At 49.8% G+C, this 19,065-nt stretch overlaps 1 protein-coding gene across 3 annotated transcripts in view; it reads right to left on the minus strand.

Moving 5' to 3' along the window:
• Nucleotides 1-5,942: 5,942 nt before the first annotated feature.
• The window catches only part of ERG (ETS transcription factor ERG), a 99,352-nt gene continuing 86,229 nt past the window's right edge, over nucleotides 5,943-19,065 (minus strand). For all 3 annotated transcript variants that reach the window (XM_090271753.1, XM_090271757.1, XM_090271751.1), the window contains 4 exons: nucleotides 15,693-15,761; nucleotides 14,423-14,479; nucleotides 13,721-13,768; nucleotides 5,943-7,227 (listed from right to left, as the gene is read on the minus strand). In XM_090271753.1, coding sequence (XP_090127879.1) covers nucleotides 6,707-7,227; nucleotides 13,721-13,768; nucleotides 14,423-14,479; nucleotides 15,693-15,761 — 695 coding nt within the window. In that variant the 3' untranslated portion in view covers nucleotides 5,943-6,706. The remainder of the gene's footprint in view (nucleotides 7,228-13,720; nucleotides 13,769-14,422; nucleotides 14,480-15,692; nucleotides 15,762-19,065) is intronic.

The following is a 19,065-nucleotide window of genomic DNA, read 5'->3' on the forward strand; positions in this document are numbered from 1 at the left end:
CTGGCCGCGCCTTGCGCTCCTGCTGCCGGGGTCTTGGAATATCCTGGCCTTCTAATCGAGACTTTTACCGAATGGCTTTCTCCCATGTGGCCCAAATTCTTTCTTACATACTTAGCCTCCACCCCCAGGCCCGCCTTAGCTTCTTAAGTGGAAAGTCAGCCTTGGCTCACGCCTCCGATGCCTGCCGGGGGGCGGGAGTAGTTCGTCTAGAGCTGGATCCAGGCTCCCCGGGGCTGCCTGACGCCCTTCCAGCTGAGCCATGTCTAATGCTAAGCAGGCTGTGACCAACAGGCCCAAGACGCGTGCTTTTAGGGACGCGTGCTGCCTCCGAAGTGAGAAAACGTGGGGCTGAGGTTCGGCGCCCGCCTCAGCCGGTGCCTCTCCCCCGTCACCTGGGCCCTGCGGGGTCGGGCAGCCACGGTGTGTTGTAACCTCCCGGCAGAGTAGGCTGACGTCACCGGACAAGTGAGTTTGGGGGGATTCCAATGCCTGTAGAATGTTTGACTCCCAAACGTGCCCCTGCCCTGAGGACTACGTGATAACGGATCGGGAGGGGGCTTCCAGGCCCTCGTCATTTCGGGCCCTTTTCCCTGACCTTCCATGCATGTGTATATGACATTTCAGCATTTTGCAGAACCCAAATGCACAGAACTCAAAATGACCTAAATAGCCAAGCAGCCCACCTACCAAGTGCTGCTAAATACCCGGTGAATGGCCACAAGGTCCATATGAGCACGCGCACACGCAGGACCTCCTGGGCGAAGGCCGGCCGTTCCATCTGGGCCTCTCTGATTTGAAGGTCTTTCTCGAGTTTGCCCCAGGGCATCCCTGCTGAGTCTGGACAGTTACTTTCCGGGTGTTCATTCGCCCACAGCGGTGAAGACACGGACTGACAGCTTACTATTGTCATGTACCAGGCTGGGTCCTGGACTGATGGACCATAACTGCAACCTTGCTTCCAGTGGGGACACCAAACAGCCCTTCAGCTGTTCCTCCATGGGCCTAGTCTTCGGTTCCCTCACTGCCCTCATCTCTAGCTGGCCTGTATCTGTCTGCACGTGACTGTGCAGAATTGATGTTGGAAGCAGCTCAAAACAATCAATGAGTCCTCCTTCACGATCTGTTTTACAAAACGCAGCCTAAGTTTGCGTGGTCCCATGCCCTGTCAGTATGAGGCGGAAGAGCTTTAAGAATAGAAATTTGAGAGTCAGTACTGGCACAAGCACTGTTCATCCTCTTATAGTTCGGGTGAGCTAAGCAAGTGTTTTCATCTTTAATTTATAATTTGTATCATGAGGATGATTGTAAAGAGCAACGAGACAATGCATTTGAAGTGTTCAACAGTGTTGTCCCCGTCACTCACTAATGCCACATACCACGCATGTCCCACCCCTGACCTGCTTTCCACAGGTGCTTCTGCTCAGCCCAACTCCCAGCTGTTTTGAACATTATGCCGATCCTAACATCATTAAGCTCCAGTAAGTTTGTTAAACCTGGCCCATCCCTTCTCCTGGTCTTTGGGATCCTGAACTTGTCCTGTAAGCTATTGTCCTCTCTGCTCACAGCATCTGGAGTTGTCTTCAGTATACCATCTGCGCGCTCACCCCAGCGAAGTATGAATAAGTAAGGTCAAGGGCAGCAACCTGGAATCTGTCCGCAGGACCTTCCTTCCAGGTGGGTGTGGATCTTTAACTCATACTCTTGGCCATGTCCATTCAACCAATCATGACCTTGTAAAGTCTCAAAACTTTTTTATGAAGTCCGCTCAGAATGAAATTCTGACTACAATTTTGTATTATTTTCTTTAGGGAACATGAAACATGAAAAACTAACTTTCTTTTTCATAAGTTCTTACATTTAACTTGCGTCCTGCCTAAGTCTGTAATTCAACTTGTTTTGGAACAAATCATAACCAAGTAATATTATATCTTGCCTCAACAAAATATTCTGTAAAAAATGTTTATGAGAAAATGAAGCTTTATAAAATTAAGTTTAAAATAAAAACTATAACTTAGAAAGTCTGCATATTTCTTTCTATAGAGAACTAACTTGGGCTGGCTTTTACATAAAATAAAAAATTAAATACTACTGAAAAGCTGGCATTTGCTTTACATTTTCAATGTAAAGCTTTGCAAATTGGTCAGAGAAAGACCATCAGGCTTGTTCAAAGAAGTCCACCCTGCTACTGAGAGAGGGAGCCATGGAGCACGGGGCTTCAGGTATATGCTAGAAGATACACTTATCCATGGTGTGTGAGCAGAATTCTAATATGGCCCCAAGATTTCTACTTCCTGGTGGACATGCCCTACATAATCTTCTTCACCGCACTGAGCAGAACCTGTGAACATGAGGGATCCTGACTCCCGTGATTAGGTTATTGTCTACAGTAAAAGTAATTTTTCAGATGTAATTAAGGCCCTAGTAAATTGACTTTGAGTTAATTAAAAAAAGAAATTACCCTGGAAGGGCCTGGTTTAATCAGGAGAACCCTTACAAGAAGTCAGAGAAGTTCAAAGTGAGTCTCCTCCTAGCTTTGGAGCAACTGCCTTGCTGCAGAGAGGCCATGTGGCAAGGACCCCAGGTGGCCTCTGTGAGTTGGGAATGGCCCTGACTGACATCCAGGAAGGAAATGGAACCTTAGTCCTACAACCGCAGGGAGCAGACTTTTGCCAACAACCAGTGAGCTGAGAACAGGATCCCAGCTTCAGATGAGACCACAGTCCTGGCTGCTCCCTGGATTTCAGCCTGGTGAGACCCTGCGCAGAGGACCCTGCAAGGCAGAGCTCTGAGTCCTGACCCAGGGCCACTAGGAGGCAGCAGGTGTGTGTTCTTCATGGTCCTTTGTTACTGAGCAGTAGATGACTCATTCACATGGGGACCAGTTAACAGTCGGGAGGGGAGTAGCCAGAGGAAGCGCAACCCAGGACGACACTTCCCGAGTAAACCGGCTTAAACACACGGGTAGTTTCCATGTGGCCACCGGAAAAAACTTAACGGGACTGAGATTTCATGTTGGCCATTCTGCACCTGGATACAGATCGGCTTTCCGTCCACTGCAGAGGTCGTCAGCCTTCCCCAGGCATCAGAACCACCCAAGGGCTGCTGGGACCGACAGCTGGGTTAGAACTGAAGGCTGCGTGCCTGCCCCAGGCCCGGGGCAGGTCTCAGAACGCGCAGGTCTAACAAGCCCCCGGTGAGGCTGATGCTCCTGGCCCAGGGAGCACACTTGGAGAACCACTGCCCTGTGATAAAGAGGTCCTAGTTTCCTCTTAACATTTGATTTCTGTATCCAACCTTTCCCTCATTGGACATGAAAACATTTGAAAGATGTTTTAAAACAAGATAAAGTGAAGGGACAGAACCTGACAGGACTCTGAAGAGTCTGATTAGTCATCTGAGAACATCTATTTGGATGAAGTGAGGAGACTAAGCCAGGTTTTTTAAACAACTATGTTGTGTCCTTCATTAAAGGTCCATTTGGGGGGGCCACGGGGCACCTGTGTTTTCCCCCTTTGCCGTGACCTTCCCAGCTGCAGAGCACCTGTCCCCTGAAGTGCACCCCACCAGGCCCTCGTTCCCGGTGGCAGTGAGAAGAGGTGCTTCGGGGAAGCAGTGAGTTCTCTAACTGCATCATCGGTCCCACCTGCGACCTCACCTTGAACCCCATGGAGACACGGCCACCGCCTCAGGCTGGAAGCCAGAATGAACTTTGGGCTGAGCCTTGGGAATATGCAGTGTTCCACCCAGTACCCCGAAGGCTGAGACGAGAAGAGGGGACACATGTCCTGCCGCTCGAACTGTGTGGGGGTCGTGAGCACACATGGGGCGAGCGGAGGTGCAGAAGGAGCAGAGAGAGAAAAGGGTCCTTCATGGAATGAGGAGTATGAGCTGGAGAATGCTTTGAAATTATTATGGCAGGAGCAAGGGCCAACGTTCTTTAACGACGTAATTTAAGAATGATTTATTTGGGAGGACTCGGCATTATCATCTTCTCCAGAATTACCATGTGTCATAAAGCCTGCTAATCATCTGGATGGGGTGGGGGCAGCTGGGGAAACTAACTGAAAACATCTGGTGCAGTCGAATAGGCTTGCCAAGTCTTGTTTCTATTATTTCGCTCATGATACAGCCTTGAAAGAGTGGAACTGAGTGATGATCCGAGTACATTTGTATTTCTGGGCAGCGTGGGGGCGTGCCTTGACTTTGCATCCGCAAATAAAAATGACTGATCTTTTCCATTAGAGCAGCTTGGGTCACCCCGGCTGCCAGCTTTGATGCTTTTGTTTATTTATTTATTTCCCCTAAAAGATAGAAGCACTTTGGGGGCCTTTCCCCAACTGCTGGGAAATTAGACTGAAGGGAAGACCCCTTTTCACCCAAGTAATGCAATGTCTGAAGCTTTGGGAGCTGGAACCCAGCGACCTGAAAGCCCACTGCCAAAACAGCCACGGTGCCAAGGCGTGGCAACCTCACTGAATCACAGCAAGAGGCTGACCAAGTTCTAAGCAAGCCCCACGCCTGCTATGAAATGGGCCCACTCGGAGCCTGCCTCAGGCGGGTCTGGTTTGCTCCCCCTCACGACGCTCCGTGTCCCACCTCTCAAATGGCCGTCACCCTGCACAGGAGAACAGATGTCAAGAGAAACTGACCTGAGACCAGAGAAACAGTGTGTCTGGTCCCATGTCAGGCCCAGGGGCTGGTGAATCCCACACCATGGCACCCAGATGATCCTGGGGTGGGAAGGTCAAGGCCGTAGGCTACCTGGCGAGATTCTTGGAGACAGAAGGCAAGTGGAAAATTTAGAAGCTGCCCCTGGTTTCTTTAAAGGGAGCAATCACAGCTATCCATGACACTTTATTTATCCACAATAACACAGTTTGCATTAAAGAACAATAGGTTGTTCATTCAACAAATGTTTTGTGATCCAAGAATGAAGTTAAGGGTGCTCTGTGTCCTGATGCTAATCTGGAATGTCTCAAGGACAGCCTCAGCATTAGGGGCCTTTTTCCCTTCTGGGCATGAAAAAGGAGGCCCCAGGGGGAAATCTGTGGTCCTTCTGCTCCTGAAGGGACTAGGAACAAAAGAGAGTGGGCAAGAAGGACCTGGAGGGGCCAACTGCGCGGCCTGGGTGCCAAGCATCCCGTTTGCTTGCCTCTCATTTCCACAAGCTCCTGGATGTAATAAAATTATAACACAAAACCCACAACATTGAACACAGGTTTCTCTCAGGCAACTTGAGTCGCTAAAAAAAAAAAAAAAAAGGTGCAAATGCAGACTCCCGTGTAAATCCGAATTGCCATGCTAGGCCAAGCTTACTTTATTACATACATTCTGCATTCTAAGAACTAATAACTTCGTATTGTAAACATTAAGCATACAGAGTTAAATTTCAAGGCCACATTATATCATCGATTGTCTCTTTTGTCATGGTATCTTTGGCTGGCCGAGATCAACTCGTAGTGTATAAATGCATAAGTTATATAATTATTATATAAAAAGGGGAAAAAAGAACACATTGACTTGTATACTTCATTCTGACAAACGCACAGCGTTCGCGACTCGAAAGGAACACTGGAGCCCGCCTGGCCCGGGTGCCCGGGGGTGCCGGCGCACAGCCACCGGGACGATGCCCCTCGCCTGAACCCCGTGGAGAACCGAGCCCCCACAAAACCATGCCGTCCTGAAGGATCGTTTTAAATACCAGTCAATTCCAGTTACAATTTTCTTTTGACAAACAAACAAACAAACAAAAAAAGAGATGTATGTTTTGGGGTCTGAACTCTGCCACTTCCCCTTCCTCCGTTCCTCTCACACTCGGTTGGGTGTCACCCCGACTGCATTCAACCTCCAGTCTCCGCGATGACCTTCTGCACAGTCTCAGCACTGCCCTAAGTCCGGCCTTGGCCGCCGCAGCGGCTCGGGCCCCGGCCCCGGCTCCGCCACCGCCACCTCCTGCTCAGCTGCGTCCTGCCCTGCCGCCGCCCCGCGCACGTCCTCCAGCCCTCCGTCTACAGCCACGTTCCGTCCACACACGTGCTCAGTCCACCGCTAGGCTCCCTGTTCCCGGAATACTGGAAAGGACTTGGAAACTCTGGGTCGTCTTCACAGTTTGAGAGGGCCCGCAGCCCTCCGTCCAAGGGACTGAATCTGATGTCACCGGACACGGCAAACGCCGATGAGTTCCGTATCAATGTCTGTTGCACGGTCTCTCTTTTTTTATTTATTTTTTCTTTTTCTTTTGATATGTTTCTATTTTTTAAATACAGGTAGTTCTCCTTAAAAATGACGTGATGAACGGTATGTTAGGACAAGACTGTGTTATCTGTATTGCTTTAGTTCAATCCCAGTTGGCATGATTAGCAGGATCCCAAACGCTACTCTAAAGTGAATACGCTTCCTAAGAGCACTTTCTTTGGCACTTTGTCCTCGGACGTCATGCTGCTACTTACAATGTCTCTTACAAGGTTGGTCCACAGATTACATGTCCACAGACGTTACGTTTTTAGCATCTGCTTTCCTCCTGCAGTCATACTTTGGTAACTCCCTCCCGCTACGAGTCTTTGGATCTGGTTGCCGGCTTCCTTCCCCCGCCCCCCGCCAAGCTCTCTTCTTCCTCTTGAGGCACTTTTGGGTTCCTCTCCTCCAAGAGAGTTTGCGGCAATTGGCAGGCGGCTGCATGGTGCTGGGAAGGGCCTCCCTCGGGCCTTTAGTAGTAAGTGCCCAGATGAGAAGGCATGTGGCCGGCAGGGAGCCTAGTGTTGGGGTACAGACCACCGGTGGGTGAATTCCAGTAGGGGTTTGGAGCAGCGAAGAAACTGGACGACGTTACAGGGAGGGCCGGGGGGTGGGGCGCCACGAAGTTCATCTTCTGGGGGTGGGCGTGGTAGGAGCCCACGTACGGGAGGTCCGAGGGGTACTTGTAGAGAGAGGACTCGGGAGGGTGGGGCTGGAGGGCCTGCGCAATCCCGTGGAAGTCGAACTTGTAGGCGTAGCGCTTCCCGTGGACTTTGGTCATGATGTTTTTGTCGTAGTAGTAGCGGAGGGCGCGGCTGAGTTTATCGTAGTTCATGTTGGGTTTGCTTTTCCGCTCGCCCCAGCGCCGGGCCACCTCGTCGGGGTCTGTCATCTTGAACTCCCCATTGGTGCCCTCCCAAGTGATGCAGTTGGAGTTCGAGCTGTCGGACAGGAGCTCCAGGAGAAACTGCCAGAGCTGGATCTGTCCGCTCCCTAAAGGGGGGGCGGGGGGTATAGGAAACACAAGACCAGTGAGGACAGGTTCCGCAGAAAGGTGCTCTTTCTTCAGTCACAGAAGTGGGTGCTGCTGGTGCACCCAGGCCCCTTTACCAGACCTGTGCACCTCCCCCCCAGATGCAGGGGCCTCCTCTGTTCTCCAGGTAACTGCACGTGGCTGAACGGGGTCTGCCTCCCCGACCCCAGCAGCCAGTGGCCAGAGGGAGACACAGAGGGTACCCGGGAGAGGCCCCCTTGCCCAAAGGAGGGGCCAAGTCTGTGATGGTGTTCATGCTCCTGAGGGCCCCTGAGATCAGACTGAAGCAGTGGTCCAGCTAAGGCTCTTCCCTGCCCTGTCCTGCTTCCTCACTCCCCTCCGCTGAGAACACCCCCTTCATTAATCATACGCCCAAGTATCCTTACCCCAAACTCTGTGTCTAGGGGACCTGACTTAGGACAATGATCCTTGGTGACCATCAGTCCTTTATCACAAGCAGAGACTTCCTACGGGGCCCCGCCAGGTGGGTTCCATCCATTTCTGACCACCTCAGGACGGCCCAGCCAATGTGTTTTTGGGAGCTGGGAGGGCTTATTTTTCCCCTTTTGTGAGGCGGAACGTGCCATTATGTCGATGGCAATGATGACACCACCATTTATATTGGCTAGGTCAAGTGAAATAATAGAAGTCAGGTTTAGGAAATGAACTTCTAAAAAGTTTATGGAAAAAGAGAGAGACTGGAAGTAAACACCGTTATTTCTAACATAACATTTTGCTGGCACTCAGAAAGCCATTCTGTCAAAACTTTTCCTAGAACCGAATTAACCCACTCAAAATGAGGAAGTGCAGAAAAAAGTTGGCTCTTTGTCAAACCAGATCGCCCATTTCCAGTATTTAGGCGAACGCGCTCTAACGGAAATCCATGTGCTTGGTTGGCCCCCACGCTGCAATGTCAACTGGGTTCAGAAGGGTTTCCAAAAGAAAACGTGCCCCCATGAGTGACTGCAAGTCCAGGGGACCTCGTCTGACTGCGTGTGCACCCTCAGAACATCCCTGGATCCCCCGGAGGGGTACAGATGTGGCTTTTCTGTTATGTTAAATTCAGAGACGGATCAGGACCCATCATCCCAGTCCCTATGTTACAATGACTTCATGAGGACGGATGGCTCCCTGAAGGAGAGAAGCACATTAATATCAACAGTGACACGGAATCCCAGAAGCAGCAAAGATGCTTTGAAAATGGACAAGAAGCAGTTCCTTCCTCCTAAACTCCAGCCACAGCACTGCCTCGGGCTTAGGACCGAAAAGATGACCTTTTGTTGTACTATCAGTAAGGATCAACAGATGTGATCAAGTGAGGAGTCACTTTAACGGGCCACCAGTCCAGGAATTGAGGTAACGTAAAAATTGATGATGAATTTACTTTTTGCTCGGCCTGTCTCACTAGCTCCCTGTATCAACTGCCCACCCCGTACACCCGCATTTCCACGCAGCCAACGTGGAAACGGATGCGGCGGTGAGCCCATCCATGCGACCGCTTCGTGAGAGAGGTCAGCCTCTTCTGACTGCGTTCTGGAAGGTTATCAGTTTCAGTCTAGCAACACATTTGAAAGGTATTAGCAGCTTGTAGTTCATCACAATGGGAGCCTTTGCTTTCTCGGGACAACGTGTTCAAACTGTTCTCAATCAAGTGTTCTTGCCCCCAACGTTTCATTAATATGCATGAAAAAAAAAATACAAAGAATGGTATGAGAAAACCATATGGTTTCAGTATAGATATTGTAACCAAAGGATTAATACTTAAAGAACATTCCATAGATGACCTGAGAATAGGGGAAAACATGGACTTTTGATTTATGGGTCTAACACATGCTTCCATATAAACAGAGAATTGTCTGAAAATAAATATTCACTGTCAGCCTCCTCCCAGGGAGAGAGCAATTCCATAGGTTTTGTATAAACACACAGACCTTTCTGAGCACCCCACACCATGCTTGGTATCTATTCAAGCCTTGGCATTGCCTCTTAGGAATCTGCCCCCGTCCACACCCTTTATAAGCGTTGAGTAACAGAGAACCAGTAGGAAAAAAGTGACCTCCCACTGCTCCTGCTGCTGAAGCGTCTGGAAGTCAGGGACCTAAATCCCAGGCTGGAAACTCACAGCTCAAGGGACAGAGGAGCATTTCTCACTCTTTGACCCTCAATGAGCCTTTAAGACACAGGGCACAGGCCTCTGAGCCTTTCTGGGGTCTGTGGGAACAAGAGATCTGTAAACAGAGGTCACCAGCTCCCAAACCCGAGAACACAGCGGTGAACGCCAAGTCAGCGAATGTTTCTAAAATGGAACGTTATGGCCAGTTCATTCATCGTTACATCTAACAGCCATCACAAGACCCACTGCATTCGAAGGATACAGCGGATGTTGTCCCTAACCAAGAATTCTCAAGGATGCCCATGGTGGCCAAGAAGTCCCGGTTAATGGTGAAAGAAAGGAATTACCCATGGCCACAATTTCAAAAGCAATCTCTTCTAGTCCCTCACTGTCAAGGCAGCAACATTTACCGCATCATCAAGGTGCATGTTAGAATGCGGGACAGGGGTTCCGGGACAAGAGCACCGAGGGTTCTGGAAGCTGAAGAGTGACTTGGGTCTCACTGGCCAAACCCAGCAGTGAAAGGAGAAGCTCTTGTAAAACACAACCCTCCGCCCTGACCAGCCCCCCACGGGCACCTCACGAATCAAACACCTGCCTCACCTGTTTTCTCCCTCTCTCTTGATTAACATCCTTAACACTTGTGAGGAGTAGGTACTGTGTCCTCGTTTTGTCTGGGGCGGGACGGAGCCGTGGGGGCACAACAGCACGGGCGGCCCGCCCACAGGACAGCCCGCCAGGAGGAATGGCACCAGGCTGAGAAGGGGACGAAAGGCGGCCGTTGCGTTTTTCAGAGGAAAGCAGTCGGCTGGCGCGATGCAAATGAGGGCAACGTGGTAGCAAAGCGGTCCAGACAGAGCACAGAAGGGCGGGACCTCTGAGCAGCTGGGAGCCACAGAGAAGGGCAGCGCAGGGAGGGAGCCAGCAAGTGTGGGGCAAGCAGCAGGACCGCCCCTGAGCAGGACACTGTGAGGACAGCGGACGGAGGGGCCAGCAGGTGCTAGGGAGGCCATCGTTGGGGGCCACTTTCTACCGTAGCTGGGGCGCCGCAGAAGAACCCCGTGAAAATCAAGGCAGCAGGTTCGTCCCAGGGAAGCCTTGGCCCGGGCTCCGTATGGCCCAGAAAGGACTAGTTGGACGGGCCACTCTGGTGTCAGCACTGCCTGGATGACTCCTGGCTCTGCCACTCGGGGACCTTGGGCAGCTCACCCAGCTCTCTGTGCCTTGGTGTCGTCATCTGCACAATGGGGTGATGGTGACAGCCCTGTCTTCCAGGGTCCCTGTGCGGGTGACCTCAGTAGGCAAATGCTCTTGTGAGTGCTTTGGGCTGCAAACCCCAGTTTAAAGAAAGGCGCGCCTCTGCCTACAGCCTGGAGACACAGCCACGTGCCAGGCACTGTTCCGAACACGCTACGGGCGTTTATGTAACAGTCCCCCCAAGAATCGTGTGAGCGCCCAGGGCAGAGGAGGAGGAGGAAATCAGAGCCCAGAGAGGTCGGGGCGCTAATGCTGCCTCAGGTCAGCAAGCGCTGGGGCCCTGAATCACAGCACGAACGTGCTCTCAGGCCTGGTTTCTGCCCACAGCTCCACAGTCCCTGCGAGTGCCCCCCGGGCTGTTCCCTCCCTGGGCCTGGAGCTTGGCGAGTTCCCAGTGGAAGACCGGACACTCCTACTTCCTGACAGATAGCAAAGCACCCCTGAAGTGGGTCGGGTCTCTGGCTCTGCACAGAGCAGGATGCAGTTTCCCACCCACCATGAAAAACGACCCAGTGGCCGCGAAGGCCACCGAGCACAAAATGACAAAGCTGTCTTGTGGGGAAAAGCGGTTTCAGTTCATTCAAGGAGCCACCTGAAGGGACATCAAGGAGCCGTCTGGCCCATGACACAGTAACACAGGGCCGCCACGGTGCTCTCAGCAGGAGAGACGCGACCAGAGTGCACACCAAGTGAGTATCTGGGAAGGAGATGCTGAGATGCCAGTATCACCTGTGCATTCTTCCCACTGGAAAGGAAGAAAGACTGTGCACCGGGGCAAGAGCCAAGGCAGCCGCAGAGGTGAGGAGGGAGCTGCAGAGAACGGAGTAACAGACTCAGACAGGAGGAAGCAGTACTAGAAAGATAAAAGCACGGCAGTATCAGGGGACAGGCCCCACGCACACCCCTGATGGCGCACGGACGGACGGGGAGCAGGGTGGACTCATTACAAACTAAGTAAAATGAGTCTTTACATTGAGATCACAAGTTGTACGCTGCCACCTCCCCCGGGCCCGCTGAGAAAGGTCTCAGGGGTGGAAGGGCGGCCCCTTGCTCAGGACACGAGAGGTCACTGACCTATCAGGTCCCCAGGCCTGCGATGGTCTGGTCTCCTCCTAGCGCTGCCCTGGGCCGTGGACATCAATTTCATTTAGCCAGCTTGTGTGAGTGGGAAGGCCAGCGTGACGCTCTCCTCCCCCTCATCCCTGACCTCGGACCCAGCCTGTGTCCTCGCCCATTGCCATATTGTGTGGTGACCTTTCTTTTGTCCTCTCCTGCTCCCCATTCTCCAATTCCTCTCTCCTCCCGTAGGTCAGTTTAGGGGAAGAACAGGAAAGCGGCCTTTGCAGACCGAGTCCGGGTTCAATTCCGGCCTCCCTTCTTGCTGGCTGTGTGACCCAGGAAAGGTTACCTAAATTCTCTGGACCTCCGAATCCTCTTCTGTAGGGTCAGATAGTGACCTCCCCTGGCTGCTAGGAGCTGGGCGCACACACACAATCGCTGGCCTGGGCCTTACAGGGGGTGGAGCTGTTAGAATGTTATCTCACATCATTGCATGCACGTCCTCAGAGGGCTTCGGCTGCCGTCTGTGCCTCCTCCTAATCTCCCCTGGACACTGCTGCCAGATCGCTCTTCCCGAAGCATGACTGATCATAATCATCTCAAAACACAGCAACAATTTTTACCCGGATGGCTGTGGAAGCCATGGCAAATGGGAAGCAGACCACAGGAATGAGGAGGGACCGGAGACCCAGGATGTTCCCCCGAGAGGCAAGAGCCCGTGGGCTCTCTGCCTTGGACAGACAGTGTCGTCATGACCCAGGTCCACTTCTCCACTAGAATGTACGCTCCTTAAGAGTCAGGATCATACCTTATTGTCCCTGCATTTATTTATTCAACAAGTAATTATTGAGCACCTGGTCCAAGCCCTGGGTCGGGGTGAGTAGAAAACTGTCCATTCTAACTGGTCAGATGCTTGAGGAATCTTTGCTGAATAAGTTAACATGAACTAAAACATCATGTCCAAGATGGCAGACTCTCCGTAATAATATTTCATGTTCTGAAGTATACATTCCCCTGAGGGGGTGTATGCTGATTCCATCTGAATCTCTCCATTTCCAGCCCCCTTCTGGCCTCCTTGTTTAGGAAATATACATTCCAGCTTCACTTGCAAGATGCCTGTGACATCTTGGCACCTGAACTTGCTGTTGAGGATATGCAGCCTGTGCTGTGAATTTCTGCAGCACAGCTGGCTCTGGTCTGAGTGTAAACAAACGAAAACAATGTGGTTGGCACTAAAACGTGATGACAGGTGACAATCCTTGGCAAGGTACAGGTTACAGACGGGCCAGTTATGAATCTGTACTTTCCTCTAGCATCTAAGCTGACAAACAGACCATTCACGGAAGATAATCCTAAACTGGAAAATGTATGGTTGTAATTAGCACTTTCATTTTTAAAATATAATTTAACTGCTTGTGTAATAGGCTGAATTGTGCTCTTCCCTAACTTCATACGCTGACGTCCTCAATCCCCCCCTCCCCCTCCCCCACCACCACCAAGAGCCTCAGAATGTGGCCTTATTTGGATACCAGGTCTTGACAGAGGTAACAAGTTGAAGCAAGGTCATCAGGGTGACCCTAATCCAATATGACTGGTGTCGTTAGGAAAAGGTGATTTCAGATACAGACACACGGAGAGGGGAGACAAGGAAAGAGACATAGCAGAAGGGCAGAAGGTGGCCGTGTATAAGCCAAGGAGAGAGGATGGAACAGATCTTTCCTTCACGGCCCACGGCTGCCACCTTGATTTTGGAATTCTCCCTCCAGAACTGGGAGACGAGAAATGTCTGCTGCCCAAGCCTCCCTCCCCACCTGCGGTGCTGTGTGCTAGCAATCCCAGGAAACCCGTGCCACTTGGATTAGGTAAGGGTGCTCTGTGCAGAAGCTAAAGTCTCAATTTATAACCTGACCCATTTTGTTTCCCATGTGGGCAAATAATCCACTGAGACCAGACCCTAAAATCTGTTCGGTTCCCACTGCCACAAAGGTGGCCCTGCAAGAGCAGAATCATCAGCAGCACCTCACCTGGATTTGCAAGGCGGCTACTCGTTGGTCCCAGAATCTGATAAGGATCTACAGCAAAAAGAGAAGACGTCAAATCCCAAAGACATAGTTGTGGCTTGGTAAGATGTAACTGCAGGCAGAGTGGCAATCCTCTTGGGTTTCCAGATTTCGGAGCTGAACATGTCCCCCAGATGACAATATCACCTGGCTTCCCTTCCTTATCAGGTAAGTTGTCCCATGGGATCTGAGAGAAGCTTCTCGCCAAGGGCCTGGTAGTCTGGCTGAGCCCAGATTTGGCCAGGAACCCCCCTCACCCAGCCCCATGCTCTCTCCATCCCAGGACACAAACAGGGCAGACGTGTGGTAAGTCCCCAGTCGGCCTGGCACCCGTGGGTGGGCTGATGGCGTCACTGACAGCATCGGCCAGCGTTGGTGCTGCTGCACCTGGCCTGCGAGGTGAAATTTAAAGGATCTGTGGGTCACAGGCAAGCAGGTGCTCCCTTCACATTCACTGGACAGGTTTGGGAGGTGGTGTAACAAAGTCTCTAGTCATCCTAACTGAGCAGACTGACAATTTGGGCCCCGCCCGCCCGTCTTATATGGGAAGTAGTTGTAAAGAAGACAAAGTAACATGAGTTCCGTTCAGAAAATGATACATTCTAGAAATATGCTAGGAAACCTGTTTCCTCTCTAAAGGCCCCTGAGATGTTCCCCGAAACATACCCAACTGAGGCCGCTGGTCTTCAGTCTTGGGCACAGTGGAAGGAGACAGCTGAGCAGCTGAAAATGCACAGATACAGGGACAGTGAGCTCTGCGTTCGACCTGGCCGTCGTACCATCATCCCAGCGACTCTTAGTAACGTGACATGGCCTCACTTTTATAATAAGAAGCATCTTACGGCAAGGAAAAAGTTCCCTTTCCCATGAAACCGGAGGTAAACTGGGTAGCCAAAAAGGAGTACTTTCAGATTATTTTTAAACGTTTACAATAATTTTAAAATATAGAATTTGAGATGGCTTACAAAACACGTTAAAATGGATCACAGTCTAAAACAAATAAAAGGGGAACGACCAGGAAAATGAAATAAAGCAAAAGATCTTAAAATGTGGCCAAGGTTAGGAAACCACTCAACATTGAATGTGTGCTCAAACGTCTCATGACACGCGCGCGCGTATTTGTGTGTGTGTGTGTGTGTGTGTGTGTGTGTGTGTTAGAATACTGGGTTGGCCAAGAAGTTTGTTTGGTATTTTTCCATACGATGGTTCTAGTAGCACTTAGTTGTCCTTAACTTCATTCAAAACAATTTCATTAGAATGTATTTTGACAGCTGTCATATCAGCGTGCATTTAAGAAAAACATCAAAATTGGTGAGTTTTTGTGCAGCCATTTTAATATTGAAGATGGAAGAAAATACGCAACATTTTCAGCATATTATGCTTTATTTCAAGAAAGGTAAAAATGTAACTGAAACACAAAAGAAAGATTTGCTCAGTGTAGGGAGAAGGTGCCGTGACTGATCAAACATGGCAAAGATGGCTTGCGAAATTTTGTGCTAGAGATCTCTCGCTGGATGACGCTCTGTGGTCTGACAGGCCAGCTGAAGTTGATAGCAATCAAATCGAGACATTAATTGAGAACCATCAACGTTATGCCATGTGGGAGACAGCCGGCATACTCAAAATATCCAAATCAATAAAGTTATTGGTGAAAACAAAAACTATGTCTTTTGTTTTACAGAAAAAGATTGAACGGACTTTTTGGCCAACCCAATATATATGACATTAGTCATTTGTTTTTATAGGAAGTAGGTATATCCCCAACAGAGAAAGAATTGTTGCATTTAAAGACTACTTGTGGTTTTGCTGCCAATGGGACAATCACTCGCCATGCTGAAAGAGCATAGATTCACTACAGAAATTATTGTTTCTCTATCGAGAGCTACCCACTCTCTTGTGACAGGCAGATTCAAGGCCATAGGAGCCAACGCTGTACCTTTTGACTGGGGGGTGGGGTGGCCATGACCCGTCCAAGCTGACCTCCTGGGTGGTTCATAAGGTAAATCTGTAAAGACAAATAAATTGACTAAAGGATCAATAGTGTAACTGTATAATATTTTTTATTTTGAAGCTATTTGAATAAATATCATGCCAAGAAAATACAGTAACCCAAAGAAATTTTCAACCTGGATTCCACTAGAGTTGGGTTTAGTTTACAAATTGTAATTTTGTGTCTTTTATCGATCTAACATTTTCACCCGTTAATCTGAAAACTCCCACTGACAGATTCTCCCAGAGCTTGCTGACTCTTCTAAGGTAACTCCAGCAACCGCAGGGCATGGCCATACTGAACGTTTATCCCAATCGAATCTGTCCTGCCTCCAATGGGACTGACCTCTCTCCACCCCTTTTTGATCTTCATGATCCACCCAAAGCAGAGCCCGCCCCTCTGATAAGTCAGCCAATTCTTGCTTGAGGGCAGCACCTCAACCCACCAAATGATGTTTGTGTTCCTCTGTCTTCCTTGCAAACAAGCACTGCCTTCTTATCCGTATTTTCCAGTTGCCTCTCTTGGCCACCCCTCACTTCCCTTTTATAATCCCCTCCATTTATGTTAAATCCATCTTAACTGTCTTCTTATTTTTCTATGCAAATGTCTACTCTTTCTTCTTCTCCAAATGAATTTAGAATTTCTCTAAAATACATTGCATGAAATAAATTGCAAGGCTGAAAGAGGAGCACGCCCACATGTTAGCAATAAGCGTGTGAGCTTAACTAGAGGCCACCGTTTCTTTGTATTTATCATGTGTTACCGTGTGTCCCGTAACCCTTTGCGCACTGTGCATATGCAGATTTAATAACTACTCCGCATCCTCAGTACAAGTTCTGTCAACGGTTATGAAGACTCTAGGTCGTTTTAGGTTTCTTTCAAGAAAATAATATATTCCAGGAAGATTATTATGCATGCTCCAGCCGTGCATACATAAAGCTATTTCTACCTGCCAAGCCATTTCAAAACTATGTCTTCTTGGATTGATGGGTCTCAGTTCAGTGCCATGGGTCATTCTGGACCGACCGACAGAGCAGAGCCACAGCCAGATACTTGAGCAGGTATTCTGCTGCCAGGCACCTGCAGACGGCCACAAGATCTCACTTGGAGGGCAGCTCAATGTGATTTGTTTCGAGCCTGTCTTTAAACAGATCCTTTAAAAGCCTTATTTAAAACTGGAAATCTGGTGGGTCGATCTTCAAAAAGCTGGACTCGGCTGCAGAAGATGTGTCTCTTCCTATTCTCACATCCAGAGGAGAAGAGCAGTGAGACGCGACGTGAAATTCAACACAGAATCGCTGTCATTTACTGGGTCTGCTTGGCTATAAGCATCTCCCCTGGCGTGTGCGGCTGGTGAAATCCTACCCCTCCAGAGCTGTGGTTGAGCTAGATGATTTTTCATTTTCAACTCTGCTATTGCTAACCACTCCCAGCCGGCTGGCATTTTGGCATTTTTGAACTGCCAGCCATTCCCACCCACCTCCCCAAGGTCCCACTTTTTGGTGTTGGGGTTGCACATGGGGATTAAATCAGCAACCACTATCGATTTACAATGCGACTTCGACTTGCGGCTCCGGGAGCACTTGGCGTACAGATTCCTACCCAGGGGCCTTTTGTCTAAAGAACGGTCAGCCTGAGCTTCAGTCTGGTAACTGCCTCAGAACGAGCAAATCTACCAGCAAGGCAATCACCACAGCCACTAGCCCAGCCCTGGAGCAGACACACACATCAACCTGGGGCTCCTGTTTACCAAGGAGAAAGCAAGGTAACGTAGAGAAACGATGTAGCCCCTCATATTTCTCAAAGGGTGGCCCGCAGACCGGCAATAGCGGCCACATCTGGGAGCCTGTCAGAGACGCAGAGTGCCGCATTTTACCAAGAGCCACGTGACTTGCATGCACAGACATTCGGGAAAGCCTGTGCTAGAATTTCCGTGGCTCTTTCTTAGAACACTGCGTTCCTACAGATCATGGTTTCAGAAATACTACCTGAGTGTGGCAATACCAATAAATAAATGCGGGGCAAGGGTTCTAGATTGAATGGTGTTACCTGAACTATAGGAACACATTTAATGGAATTAATAGCAAGTGTCAGCAGGTTAGTTTGCCACTATAAGATTTTTTTTTTAAAGTATTGCTCATGAAATGTGGAGAAAATTTAATCCAAACTACTAATGAAAAAACATTCTGTAACTTTTTTTTTTCATAAAGTCCTCCGTAGGGTATGCAAGCATGCCCGTCCTCCCTTGAAAATAAGTCAGGACCTAAACAACACCAAGTCTGACTTTTAGCCAAGAATTGGAGATGTTTATATGAACGATGACTAACATGTTCATAAACAGACTGCCATGGGAGATAAGGGGGTTTTTGTTTTCCTTCATGAACGTCTGGTCCGCCGCTTCCTTATCAGCTGCCGATCACATGCTGCAGGCACCGAGCCCCCTCCTGTGGGATGTGACATGCCAAGTGCATGTCATTGCGGAGAGGGGACGAGGCCAGCGGTGGCCTCGTCAGCAGCTCCTCCCCCACTCAGAGCAGAGACGGCAGGGCTCTGCTTGGAACAGGACTACTCCAGGTACATCTGCTATTTGCCCCTCACTGAGAGCAGATCAGAGGTCTTCTAATCCGAATATATTTTACATTTAATTCCTAGTGGCCACTTCAATACACTTTCCATTTCTCTCGAACCTTGATCCTCAATGTATATAATTCAAATACTTGGCAGAAGGTCCTGTGTTGGGGAAGGTGCGTTTCTGGCATGGACCCAGCTGTTATATTTTTTTTTTTTTTTTTTTTCCTGTTAAAGACTGTGTGTAAGAGCTGAACTTTACAACAGCCATTTCGTAGGTGGCTTGGGGTTCCATGGAAATAAGCACACGCCGTGATCCAGACCAAAACACATGAAGCTACAAAGAGGGGCTTTGACTGGTGCCGGTCCCTCCACGTCTGCACCTCTGTTGACTCACTGGGAGCCGGACCAGTTCCTGATGCTGAAGGGGTCTCCTCCCCACACCTACGTCTCCCTAGACATCAACGAACCAAGACAGCATCCCCCCCCGCTTCCTGCAGAGTCGATCTCACCACGTTTCATATTCTCCTCTCTCCAGCTTACTGAAGAATAGCCCTCTAGCCCTCTTGATGTCCACCTGCCCACTTTCTTCTCAAGGGGCCGGAAGCTGGCTCATGGGAGAGTCATGCTCATCCTCAGGACCATGTCTCACACTAGCAAAGCTCCTCCGGAAGTCCCGCGCTGGGCCGGACGGGGAAGGATGAGACCGGCTGGCTCTTGATGAGCTTAGATGCCGATGGCAATGACAGGG

The sequence above is a fragment of the Furipterus horrens genome, unplaced genomic scaffold (assembly GCF_987537825.1).
Source record: "Furipterus horrens unplaced genomic scaffold, mFurHor1.1.pri manual_scaffold_1, whole genome shotgun sequence".
NCBI lineage: Eukaryota > Metazoa > Chordata > Mammalia > Chiroptera > Furipteridae > Furipterus > Furipterus horrens.